The 13,438-nt window shown below is 46.0% G+C and overlaps 1 protein-coding gene across 1 annotated transcript; it reads right to left on the bottom strand.

Annotated features, from left to right (window-relative positions):
• Nucleotides 1–391: 391 nt before the first annotated feature.
• RHOB (ras homolog family member B) lies at nucleotides 392–2,818 on the bottom strand. The gene has a single exon (XM_016144757.2). The coding sequence runs from the start codon at nucleotides 2,428–2,430 to the stop codon at nucleotides 1,840–1,842; it is 591 nt and encodes a 196-aa protein (XP_016000243.1). The 5' UTR covers nucleotides 2,431–2,818; the 3' UTR covers nucleotides 392–1,839.
• Nucleotides 2,819–13,438: the final 10,620 nt, after the last annotated feature.

Genomic DNA, 13,438 nt, shown 5'->3' with positions numbered 1-13,438 from the left:
CAACAACAAAAAAGGTTATCTAAATTTAAAATGCACAAATGACAACTTCAAGTTTCAAGAAATAGGGAGCAAAGGCCCCATAATAGGCACAAGTGTTTTTAAAACATTCAAACATTAGGTCAAAAGTTTTGACACTGAGTGCCTGGGTAACCCATTCCTCTTCCTCTGGGACTGTGACAGGAGCAGCCTGGTCTCCTATGGCCATCCAACTCCCCCCTCCTCCCACCCCCCGCCACCATGTCCCCAGAGGAATTTCATTTTCATTTACTACAAAGACTATCAGGGAAATGGAGCTGGCGACAAGCAAAGCCCTCGCCTGGCCTGGCAGCATTCTTCTCTCGTCTCAAATTCATTTAAGCTATCTGCTCACGCTATTAAACCACAGGAGCCATTTTATAAATGTCATCATCATAGTCTTTTAATATTTTACATAAAAAACTGTATACACAGCTTATAGAACTTTTATGTAAACATCATAAGCTCACCACTTTGTCATTTGTCAGTTTATTTAAAAAATAAAAAACAAGACAACAATTTAGTAGAAGTACCACTGGGTGGGGAAGGGAGGGGGAGGAGAGTAGGAGCAGGTTCATTCTCTGTACAGAGATGCAGAGAAAATTTCACATAGCTTTAGAGACGGCCTTGTGAAAAAAAAAAAAAAGAGGGAAGTTAAATAGGCCCCAATACTGGTTACTGCCCTTTATCAAAATAGGGTGCATACCTGGACAAATGAAATCACAAAACAGTGTTGCCACTTTTTTCAAGAAAACAAAACAAAAATTAGTGGTTTCTTTTTCCTCCCGGTTTTTTTTTAAAAAGTCATCATCATTTTTCTTTAAAACATCAGAAGTAGATGAGGTTACGGCGTACAAGTGTGGTCAGAATGCTACTGTCCTATGCAAATGACAAGTGCATTAAGTGTCAAACGATGAAACAATTGTGCAAAAAAAAAAAAAAAATTCTTCCAAAATAAAACCCAACAAGTTTTAGCCTTTAAATAAATCAAATAACATCAGTTTCTTGGACTGAACGATGTTCACTTGTAGGACAGGCACAGAGTTCGCTTATGGCAAAAAAACGACCCGGAGCACACTTCCTCCTCCTGCCCAGGCTGGTGAGCGGTGTGCTGGGGCTGGCCGGCAGGAGACGCGAGTCTGGAAGCTGCGTCCTCTCAGCCCCGTCAGTTGCAAACGTCTTCCCCAGGGGCTGGAAAGACGACCAAGTCCTGTTCATGCTTGGATGGGCGCCTGACCCACGCTGGGCTGGAGTTATTCTAGCGCCCTGTCACTCCACCCACCACCACCATTAAATAACACCATCCTACCTCCGAAAATAAAATTATATCTATATTTATATAACACCCCAGCCTCCCCAGCCCTCCCCTCCCGCAGTTCCCGTGGTCTATGTTACAGACAAGAGAGAGCAGGCGCTTGCTGGTTACGCGCGAACATCTGATGGGGCGCGGCCGCACACCGGCGCCAAGCTCATCTCCGGGGACCCGAGGCGGGGGTGGGGTGGCACCCGGCGGGGGGCGGGGGGGGGGAGTCGGAACAAACAGCCACACACTCTGAAGAGGCTTGGCTCTTCAGGAAAGGGTGCTCCGGTGACCCTTGGCACTCAGCGGGGCGCCTGGGCCTGTGCAACACAGCCGGACGCACACAGTCACTGAGAAAGGGGTGCCCGGTGCCTCTAACGCCGATTCCCGGCGTCAGGGCCACAGCTGCCAGGCCACGGCTGCCGAGCGGAGAGGCAGACGCCAGGCAGTCCGGGGCGGTCCTGGGGGGAACGGGCCCGGGAGGAGGGGCCGCGCCGGCAGGGGCAGGCGGGCGGGCGCGGCCCTCATAGCACCTTGCAGCAGTTGATGCAGCCGTTCTGGGAGCCGTAGCGCTTCTGCAGCGCGGCGCGCGTGGCCGTCTCGAAGACCTCGCGCACGCCCTCCTTGGTCTTGGCCGAGCACTCGAGGTAGTCGTAGGCTTGGATGCGCACGGCCATGGCGCGGCCGTCATCCGTGCGCACGGGTTCCTGCTTCATGCGGGCCAGCTCTGTGCGGACATGCTCGTCGCTGCGCAGGTCTTTCTTGTTGGCCACCAGGATGATGGGCACGTTGGGGCAGAAGTGCTTCACCTCCGGCACCCACTTCTCGGGGATGTTCTCCAGGGAATCCGGGCTGTCCACCGAGAAGCACATGAGGATCACGTCGGTGTCCGGGTAGGAGAGCGGCCGCAGGCGGTCGTAGTCCTCCTGGCCTGCTGTATCCCACAGCGCCAGCTCCACCTGCTTGCCGTCCACCTCGATGTCGGCCACATAGTTCTCGAAGACGGTGGGCACGTACACCTCGGGGAACTCGTCCTTACTGAACACGATCAGCAGGCACGTCTTGCCGCACGCGCCATCGCCCACCACCACCAGCTTCTTGCGGATGGCCGCCATGAGCGGACCGGGCCCGGGCAGCAGGAGGGGGCCCGCGAACGCCTCGGTGCCGTCCCCTCGCCGTTCGCTGCTCACCTCGGGCTGCGCGCTGGGGCCGAGGGTCGCTAGCTGCACCCGGGCCCCGCGGTGGCGCGTCCTCTCGGTGCGCTCGGGCTGCCGCGGCGGGGGCGGCGGGGGCGCGGGGGCATAGGGCGCGCCGGGCGTCTCCGCGCGGCTCCCGGGCGGCCGCCGCTCCTCCCGCCCCGGACCCCGGGTCGGCGCCTTTGTGCTCACGCGGCGGCTCGAGCAGCAGCCCCGGCCTAGCCGTCTCCCCAGCCTCTCTAGGCCGCGCCAAGAGTACAGCTAAACACCAGACTCCGACCAGACTGCGGTGGCAGATGCGGGCTGCGGCCCTAGCGCCCGTTATTTAAAGAGTTCGGCCACTTTCTTAATATAGCTGCCCAATGGGAAGCGAGCCGACTGAGCTCATCGCTGCGGAGCTCGGCGCTGATTGGCCGTCCGCTGCAGCCCAGGGGCGGGGCCGGACGAACTTGATTGATGGCCCAGGCCGCGGGGCTGGGAGAGGCGGCGACTGGGGAGCCTGCGCCAGGGCTGCTGCTGCCGGGCTTTGGCATCGCCGGAGTTCCCTTCTTCGCCGCAGATTTTACGCGCCTTGCCGGAGCCCGGAGCTTGCCGCCGGGAGCCCGAGGGGCCGAGAGAGGCAGCACTTTGTGGGGTGTGGGCGACTCCTTCCCACTCAGAATTGCCCGGCTTCCTCGCAAACTCCCAGAGGGTAGTCAGACCTGGGCGGGAGAAGTCGGGTCTTTTAACGTGGTTTTGTTTTTAAATACACACACTCACACTCACACACACACACACACACACACACACACACGCTAGGTTGTTTCCAAACTAGGTTTTTTTCCTTTTAGAAGCGCACTACCCCCGCCCCCCACCCACCCCCCTCGTCTAGTCCGCTACCGCATCCCCCTCTCCCGGTACTAGCCCTGGGGGAGCCCTAGGTTTGGACCCAGTGATTCGACAGGCTACTGTGAGCTGGGTGGACCTGGGCCAGTCTCTTGGCTCTTCCGAGCCCTACTGCCTGCTCCTTTCATGCCCCCCAAGGCTGAGTCTCTGGGTGAAAACCGGAGGAAGGAAGAACAGTGAAAAAGGAAAGATTATTGCAGAACTTCTTGTCCACTCAGAGGAAGTTACCGCGCAGAAAAAGACAGCCTCGGCCCTGGTTTGCATGATTAATTCGGATTCTGGTCGTCTGGAGTATATAGTACAATACAATCTAACCCCCCCTCACCCCATTTATCAAAAAGAAGCTGAGGCCCATGGAGGGGATGTGGAGGAAGAAATTTGAGGGTGGGAATACACCGAGTTAGTGTCATGCGGGGTGCTAGGTCCCTAGTCTCCTGCTACACACCAAGACTTAATCCATCCCGTGGATCCTGCAGAAAAGTCTAAGTCAAGGGATTTCAAGGGACAGAGAGGTGGGAAGGGTGGAGGGGAGACATGGAGGCCTCAGGAAGGATTTACAGCATGAACAAAAGCAGAGAGGTTGGAAAGAGTAGGACAAACTCTAGGAGCAAGAAATAGCTTAATGTGGCTGCGCTTGATGGAGAAAGGTGAAATTTGGGTTGCTTCCCATCATGGAGGGTTAGAGTACCAACAGAGCAAGCAGACTGGGCTATATCCATTGTGGAGGCAAGAAGATGTTTATTGATATTTCAGCAAAGGAGAGACCCCACACATACACACACACATCGTGATGACGTTATTGCCTCATATTTCTGCCTCACCTTTCCAAGACTGGAAGCTCTTGGATTCTGTCTTATCTCAGCACCTTGAAGACCTAGCACAATGCACAACACTAAGCAAGAATCAGTAAATGTGGAGAATTCATCTAAATGCTCAAGAATTCAGTTGGAACCTTCTGGGGGTTTCCTACCTCAAACTACAGACTTCACCTTATCTATCCAACCACCCCCATGCAACCAGATATAACCAAGACCTGATGTTTTCACTTATGATTCATAAGTTGAGAACTAGGTCTCTATATGGACACCACAGATATAATCCAGTCAAATAAGACATTAGTGCCACTAACCCCTAGAGCCCATCACATAAAGAACATCTCATTCGAAGGACCAAAAGTGCTTCCTTCACACTGGATTAGCACCACACAATGCCCAGATTTTTTGTTTTGTTTTGCTTCATCTTTGAGCTTTAAGGAACTGAAATGTCAACAAGTAAATAATTTTTCCACAATAGGATCACATGGGAGACAGTTTTTATGATCATTGGTTTAGGGCTCCAATCTGGAATTTTTTTTCTTTTTTTTTCTTTTGTTTTCTAGTTAGCATCTTAGAAAACTCTTATCTGAATTTTTCTTCTTTTAGTCACAGCCTTTTATAGATGTATAGTTAAAACTGCTTTCCTTGGTCTTAATATAGCTTGGGAACCTTAGCTATGTTCTTAAGCTTCAAATATTTTTTAAAAATCAAACAAAAGTTTGCTACCATACTTTTTTTTAAAAAAAACTGAAATACAAAGAGTCAGGAAGAGGGATTTAATTCACTCATTTCCTGATTCTCAGACATATTATATGAGGTATTCCAAGCTTGATCTCAATATCGAAATAATTTCTAAAAATATTCAGTTGGTAAATATGCCAAAGCAAACAAATTGAAAAATTCATGTTCTGCAGCAACTTCTTTTCGTGGTATTCATTGTTTTCTTTTTTTGTCCAGGATACTTTTGTCTAATACAAGCTCTGTGGAGACTGGCTACTTCAAAGACTGCTGGACTCACAGAATAAACTTTTCCAAACTAGGTGATGTGCCAAACACTGTCCTCCCTGCCTCCACTCCCCCTACACAGTACACTCCTACTGAAAGGCAAGGATAACGTTGTCTCTGAGAACAAATCATTTTAATAATTAACTTTATTGACATATAAATTCATTGTATGACAGATACCCATGCCAGTGAAAGAGAGAAATTATCCTTCAGAAAAAAAGGAGGCTATTAATCTATCTCTGATTTTCAGCTTAATTTATTTGGTCTTTATTTTGTCCAGTGTTTCCTACAGATCTGTAAATCATCCCCCAACTCCTTCCAGAGACCAGAGACTGGAATGTTCATTAGATTTTAGCACCACCTTGTGGTAATCCTTACTGGTTGATTTGCTTGCTTTTTCTTAAAAAAAAAAAAAAAAAAAAAAGTGCATGTGTATGAATATAAAAAGCTTATCTAGACAAAAAGCATGCATTTTATAACTTTTTATTTTGAGATAGTCATGGAATATAAAACCCTAAAGAATGCTTTACAAAATTCTTTAAAAATTCTTCACATATATATTTATACACACATATAACTCTTTCATATACACTTTTTTAAAAAAATAAAGTCCTTCCTGGTTAAATAGTAACTTAAAAATGAGGTTAGAAGAAAAATAAAAACTATGGGATCTCTATAGTTTAGAAAACAATGGACTTCATTTTTCTGTAATTATAATGCGCAGAAATGTAAAACAACTTTAACCACAAAAACCATCAGCTTATTTCCCACAGTTAAGAAAGCCATTATTAAATAAATAAATTAATTTAAAAAAATTTTTAAAGAAAGCTATTATTGGATATTCTGGTATAATTAGAAGTAATCACGATTCATTTGCTAATAAGCACTTACCGAGAGCCATTCCTGACAGTCATTTGATTTTATTTCTAATTTAAGGAGTAGCTTAATGTCTCTAGGAAAATTGTCAACATTTCAGCTCAATGAAATGAGTTTTAAAAAGGGACAGGCTCTTCCAGAACTAGCCATACTATTTCTCATGAAAAAACTGAGGTGTACCATCCGGTTTGCTTGGGGCCCATCCTGCCACGAGTTACAAAATTGAGCAGTCAAGTTGCTTTTCTGGGTCTCCAGGTATGAGTAACAGCAGGTAAAACATCCTTCTCCTGCCCTGAGGTTGTGACCCAGTATGACCCAGGCTTCAAACGGAGAATGCTGGGCTCACAGGAAAACCACCACAGCTAGACTGTTAAACCTCAGAATGTGGGCATTGAACTCTGATCAGACCCCCTGTCTGTCCAGCCCAGGGCCCGACCAAGGGGAGCAGACAGTAGGCAATGGGGTAGCTCCTGCTGGCTCTGAAACTGCCCTGTCTTATCCAGTAACCACTAGCCACATGTGGCTGTTGAGCACTTAAAATGCTGTTGGTGTCACTAAAGAACTAAGTTTTTAACGTTGTCTAATTTTCATTAAATTTAAACTTATAACTGATATAGGGGGATGGAAAGATGTTAGTCAAATGATGTCAACTTTCAGTTATAAGATGAATAAGTTCTGAGGATCTAATATACAGTATGGTTGACCGTAGTTAATAATATTGTTTGTATACTTGAAAGTTGCTAAGGAAGTAGATCTTAAATGTTCTCACCGCAAAAAAAAGAAATGGTAATTATGTGACGTAATGGAAGTGTTTGTTAATGCTATGGTGATATTTCGTATTATGTAAGTATATCAAATCAATACATTGTACACCTTAAACTTATACAGTGTCATATATCAATGATATTTCAATAAAGCAAAAAATTAAATGAATACTGATATGAACCACCAAAAAATAAATAAAAAATAAATACTGATATCGATGCAGTTATTGGGAAAATTTTATGTATGTTTAAAAAAACTTGGATATGTGAATCTCCTTTACCCTGATGAAAAGTTTATGAAATCTAAATAGAGATTGAGTATTTTCAATGAAAATGTAATGTTCAAATTGAGATGAACTGTAACTATAAAATAAACACTTAAATCTGAAGACTTAGATGGAAGAACATGTAAAATAGTTCATTAATAATTTTTATATTAATTACATGTTGACCTGATAATATTTGGGGTATAGTAGATATATATTTATATATATGAGATTTAATAAGTTGGGTATATTTGGATTGATTTTATATTGTTATGTTTTTTAATGTGACAACTAGAACATTTTAAATTGCACATGTCATTCACATTGTATTTCTATTGGACCGTACTGCTCTAAAATGTACACGTTTATGTGGCTCCCTTCACTCACCATCCCCTTGGGAGTCAACCTTATATGAGCCCCCAACCCCTAGAACCCCTAATCTTCCTGTAGGTGTGATATCCTCTTATTTGTCCTAAACTTACTGCTGGGTTTCGGAGGCATTCAGACGCTCAGGTGAACGCTGTGGTTTGGGGCCATCTGGAGCCTCCTTGTCCCAGTTTGTATCACTGCTTTCCAGACCAGGCACCTCCGGTGTTTTTCATGTACCCACCCCCCCCCCCCACCCCACCGCCACCCCAAGGAGTAGCCCCGTCTCTATCCTGCTTTCTTGAACAGTTAGAGGCTCTGAGGGCCTTGTTGCATGGAGACTTATTTCCTCCCCCCAAAAAAGAATCAAAATCTAGTCCTTGTTCAATTTTGGTAGAAAAGCGGGGATGTAGATTGTTTTCTGGAACTCTCATAGCAACCTCAATCTTCTCAATTCAATTCGGTAACCAAGGATTGACAGGAGGGAGTGGAGAAGGTTAGGTGAAAGCATAAAAGATAAGGCTTAGGACCAACATGTAAGGAGACACGCACACACACACACACACACACACACACACACACACACACACACCACACCATGGGATGTGATATCACCAATATGTAAATGAAGGATAGTGCCAGCTTCACACAGGAGGTCACATCTGAGCAAGGCCTTAAATAATAAGATGGATTTTTCCAGGAGAAACAGATGCCCATTTGCATTATCTGAAACATTTACTCCGTGTACTTTATGTGGAGAAAGATTCCACTCGGAGCCATCTGATGAGGAAGGAGAAGTAGCAGTAGGCAGAAGTACAAAAATGTGCCTCCCCCCCGTCCACCGTGAGGGTTGGCTGATGACAGACAGCATCTGGGTGAGGTTTATCTCCTGCCTGTGAATGGGAGACCAGAAAGGAAAGAGGAAGGTCGCAAGAACTTGTCATTGCATAAGTGCTGTCATTACAAAATCCACCCCAGCAAATGCTTGCAGGTTCTGTGGTAAATGCTGAAATTGCACATGCCTTTGCTAATTTAAGGAAAGCTACAAACATTTGTTAATTTAGCCAAAACTACCAGAACGTGGTGTGTACACATGGTAAGCAGAAGAGAGAGAGCCCTGTGCCAAGATGCTGGAGACCTGCTTTTCAGGCCTGCCAGTTCCTAGCTGAACAGCCTTAGTCAAATTATCCTTCCTAGGTCCCAGTTTTGTAAAATGAGAGGAAGACCTGGGGTTGAGACTTCAAATGTCCACAGGGGTCCCAAGGGTAGCGTAATTGTGTAAGACATTAGGCAGCAGTGGAAACTGGGGAACCAGAGAACATGCTGTAACTAGACTAGAGAAGTTCAGAATTTAAAAACAAACAACCGTGCTGTCCAACAAAGGCAGAGGCAGAGCAGGCTAGATTTGGCCCACAGAACCTGTCTGTGGCCCCTGACTAGATGAATTTCATGTTTAACAGATCGATGGGACTTCCCTGCAGAAAATAATATTGTTAACTTTTTCCTTAAATGGAAAAAAAAAAAAAACTTTTATAAAGCAAAAAAAAAAAATCCTTTTTATTTAACTTTATCATTCAGGATCTACTTTTATTTGAGTTGTTTACACTGAGGCCCAAAGGATGAAATATTCCAAAGTATGGTCTTAAGTAAGAATTATTTATTTTCACAGCTGAAAGGGAGTTCGCATTTGGGGGGGTGGGAGATGTCACCCCCATATGTCAGTCCAGAAGGCAGTAACACCAAGTTTTCTCTCTTCTTCTTTTTTCTTTTTTTAGTCTTGAAGATAAAACAAATGATCTAATTGAAGTATATTAAGATAAAACAAATGATCTAATTGAAGTATATTATTCAGGGATGATTCACATCTTATGTTCTTTTATGATGTCAGAATTTTGCAACAGGGGAGGAGTTGAATTCACAATGGGTTTCCACACTTCAAGGTGTTACCATCCAAAGATGTGTCTGGGGCTATTTATAGCACGAGATGGAGCCTATATTAGGAGCCACTGCTCAGAACCAGGGAAGGCTGTGATGGATGCACTTCACCCCACCCTCTGGGGCCTCTGCTTTGGCTCCAGCCACACAGGTCAGTGGAACATGGCTCAGCTAACTGAGGATCCTCTATCAGAAAGGAAGGCTTGGATTATGTCTTTTCACAACTCCGATGGGACGGCTTCCTCTGTGGAATGTGGAGATGCGTGACTTCTGCTTAGCTCCGTCACAGCGTATGTTTAAGAAAGACATTGATACATTTATACCTTGGAAATCTCAGTAATATGCCTGGGAAGTTCACTTATTCATTCACTCATTCATTCATCCATTCATTCCACTACACCAGGACCTTGGTAGAGGACCTAGCTGCCAAGCTCTAAGGAACTCGGGGGACTTAGTATATTTAGCATTGCACAGTTATCGAACTGCCTACATCCAAATGAGGTAGAGACAGGGCTTGAATTTGGCAGATAAGGAGAGGATGACAGTTGCTGCTCTCATTCAATGATTCATTATGCAAACATGCTCTGTGCCAGCAATAGGTTACAGGGAGGAGTAGAAGGAGTCCCTGCCCTCAGAGGAGCTCTGGTCCATACATATAAATAGCAATACAGTGTAACAGTCATAACAATTAAACTGACTCTTTCCATTTGGTGTGGTGAGTGCTGTAATGGGTCGGCACAGGGGAGGGGCCTAAGGAGGTCAGAGAAGGGATGAGCTAAATGGTATATTGCTACTTTGGTGGCCCTCATCAAACAACACCCTACCCACTCCTGTATTCAACTCCTGTGTGGTCCCCTCCTACGCTGAGTCTGAGTCTGGCCATGTGACTAGCTTAAGCCAAGGGACATTAGTAAGAACGATATACAAGCTGCAGCTTGAGAAGTACCTGCATCTTCCTGGAACCTGCCTGCCGTTCTTTAAGAAAACACGGTCAGCCCTGTGACGGGGCAGGAGAGATACTGCGTGGGGGACCTCCCAGCGGGCCTGGCAAAGCGCAGTCAGTGCAGAATGTCCGGCCAAAGTCATCCGCTCCTCCGTGATAATCGCTTCTTGAGCCCACACTGGGAAAACAGCACTCCCTGGAGACAGCTTCTTTTTTCCCCTCTGACACTCCCTGACTTAAAGCTCTATTGTCATAAAACAAAAGTAAGCATGTTGTATTACTTTACCCTAAACGGCAGGAGATCTACCAGCAAGGCAATGTCGAGGAGGTTGGACTATAGGAAAGACATGCCTGGCCAGGAAGAAGAGGGGGGACCGTTCACATTTTTTAATCACGTAAGGAAATATAGAGAATAATATCTGCCACCCAGCTTCGCTAATCTTTGAACTTCCTGCATTCGTTTCAGGTCATTTTGGTACAGATGAAACTCCTGCGTACCTCTCCCCAGTCCCCCCCAGCCTCCCGCCATTGAACACGTTGTTTATCGTCCCCGTGCGCATATTTATTCATTCGCTGCGTGTGAGTGTGTCTTAAAGAATGTATGGTGGTGTTTCGCATGCTTTAAATGTGTACGCAAATAGCATCGTACTTTAATAACTTCTGCAGCTTGCTGTTTTCATGCAGCGATGCTTTGTGACATTTAGCTATGTTAAGGCATGCAGTTGTCATTCGCTCATTTTACCTGTATCATATTCTGTCTTGTAAATATTTATCCATTCTCCTATTGTTGGGCATTTGGGTTATTTCTGTGTTTTTTTCCAATATAAACAACGCGGCAATGATTCATGCTGCAGTCGATTAGGCCAGTGTGTACACGTTGGAGACTTCCTGGGTTACCTATGTCGTAAGAGAAAGACCTTTATATAACAAAATTCCTGGGTCGCATCTCAAGTTTAGAAAATGCAGCCGAGGGCATATGAGATGTGCCTCTGTCTTCCACCTTGGGAGCCCCATGTCCTAGCTAAGCAAATGTGACCACCTTTCTGAGAATGTGGTCCCTGACAAGGCCCTTACATCCAGTCCCAGCTGAAGTCACACAGATAGACCCTCCTGTGAATCATTTTCTCTTGCCTGTTTTCCCATTTGGATTTAGAGTGGGAAATAGTGAAATTCTAGACTGTTCTGATGATTCATACTGAGTGTGACAATGAGAGAGTCAGGAGGGAAGGCATGACTGCTTAGAGAAGCAGAAATGAGATTATCAGGCAGAAATCAAGACTGACGTTCTACTCAGCCATTCTTAGGTCATAAACCACCCAACAAATGTTTATTATTCTATCAGTTCTGTGGGTTCCTCTGTCGGTCGCTCCTGGGCTTCCTCGCCTGGTTAGTTTTAGCTGGAGGAGTGGCTGGACTGAAAGACGCAAGAGGGTCCTGCCCACATGTCTGGAGGTTGGTGCTGGCTGTCGGCTAGGTCGCCCTCACTCCCCTGCAATTGGTCTCTCACCCTCCAATAGGCTCACCCAGTTTCCTTACATCGTGGTCTTGATGTAGCATTCCAAGGGAGTAGAAGCAGAGGCTCCAAAAACTCTTGTGGACGAGACCCAGAACTCATAGAGCATCACTTCTGTCCAATTCTATTGGCCAAAGCAAATCGCAAGGCCAGTCCAGATTTAAGGGGAAGACAAGTTGGCACTCCCTCCTGGTAGAAGGGCAGCAAAGTCATGGGACATTGCAAAGAAACATGGGAAGAATTGCTTCAGCCATCTTTGAAAACAATCTCCCGAGATTGGAACAATTTGGGCAGAGATGGAAACTCAACACTCACCACTGAGATTTTAACCAGAGTCTTCTTTGCAATTTCCAGACTAGGTCATGATATTATATCTCAACAGCCTGGCTTTCCTGGCAAGAAAGAGGTTCACAGAGGGATAGAGTTTTTAAATTATTTAATTTTAAATCATTTTTTAATTATTTAATTTTAAATCATTTAAAAAATAATGATGATTGCTGGTTCTTCTCTTCACCTAAAAGTCCAATAAGAAAATTACCTTTAAATGACTATCTTTTTAAGCACCTGTATAAATAGTGCACTGTGCTAGCTGCTGAAGGTACAGCAGTGAAGCAAACAGGTATGGTCCCTCCTACCTTGGAGCTTTCATTCTATGGAAGGGACGGAGGCATGAAACGATTACTTGTACAGTTAAAGATTTAATCACAATGGTGTTCAGTGCCACAGGAGGAGTAAGGCGTCCAGAGAGAACACACAAGCAAGGGCCCTGACCTGGTGTCGGGGTCATCGGAAACTTCCTTGAGGAAGACATGTGAGCTGATTTTTAAGGAATAAACAGGCATCACACAGGCTAATGCAGTGGGGGAGGGTGGTAGAGGAACATTTCATGCAGAAGAAACAGCAGGTACTTGGGGAAGAAGCCCGCATGTTTGAGGAACTGAGAAATCACCAGAGGAAAGGGGAGGGTTGACCGGATGTGACCGGAGAGCAGGCAAGAGGCAGGTCACGCAGGACCTCGGAGACCACAGAGGTACGGAAAGGATTTGGGTCCTAGACGGTGTTCTCGTAAGATGAGGAAGAGATGTCAGGAGAGACCACACGCAGAGGGAAAGCCGTGTGAGGACGCAGAGAGAAGGTGGCTATCTTTAAGCCAAGGAGAAAGCGCGCACCGAAAACCAAACCTGCCAACTCTTTGATCTTGGACCCGCAGGCCCTAGGATTGTGAAAAAATAAGCTTCTGCTGTTGAAGCCACCTGGTCTGTGCCATTTTGTTATGAATGCCCTGACAAACCAATGCAGTATGTGAAATACCGAGATTTATACTCTTAAAAGATCGTCCTGGTTGGCACATAGGGGGTGCATCCAAGGAACAAAAATTCTTACTTGGAGGTAAGTGAGGAGCCTATCACAGACACCTGTACCCACAGGCACCTGCGTAGGAGGTGAGGTGGGCCTGCGTCCGGCTGGCGCAGTGGAGAGGGAGAGAATGGAGGCATGACAGAGGCGTGGGAGGACAGGGCCACTTAGAGTGACCGGGAAGGAGGCCTGACTGGAGGACG

The sequence above is a fragment of the Rousettus aegyptiacus genome, unplaced genomic scaffold (assembly GCF_014176215.1).
Source record: "Rousettus aegyptiacus isolate mRouAeg1 unplaced genomic scaffold, mRouAeg1.p scaffold_m13_p_7, whole genome shotgun sequence".
Taxonomy (NCBI): domain Eukaryota; kingdom Metazoa; phylum Chordata; class Mammalia; order Chiroptera; family Pteropodidae; genus Rousettus; species Rousettus aegyptiacus.
The sequence above is the reverse complement of the archived record's forward strand: the minus strand, read 5'-3'. Positions and strand labels throughout refer to the sequence as shown.

Coding starts and splice junctions, on each gene's coding strand:
- RHOB (XM_016144757.2), bottom strand. CDS start 2,430: ATGGCGGCCATCCGCAAGAAGCTGGTGGTGGTGGGCGATGGCGCGTGC.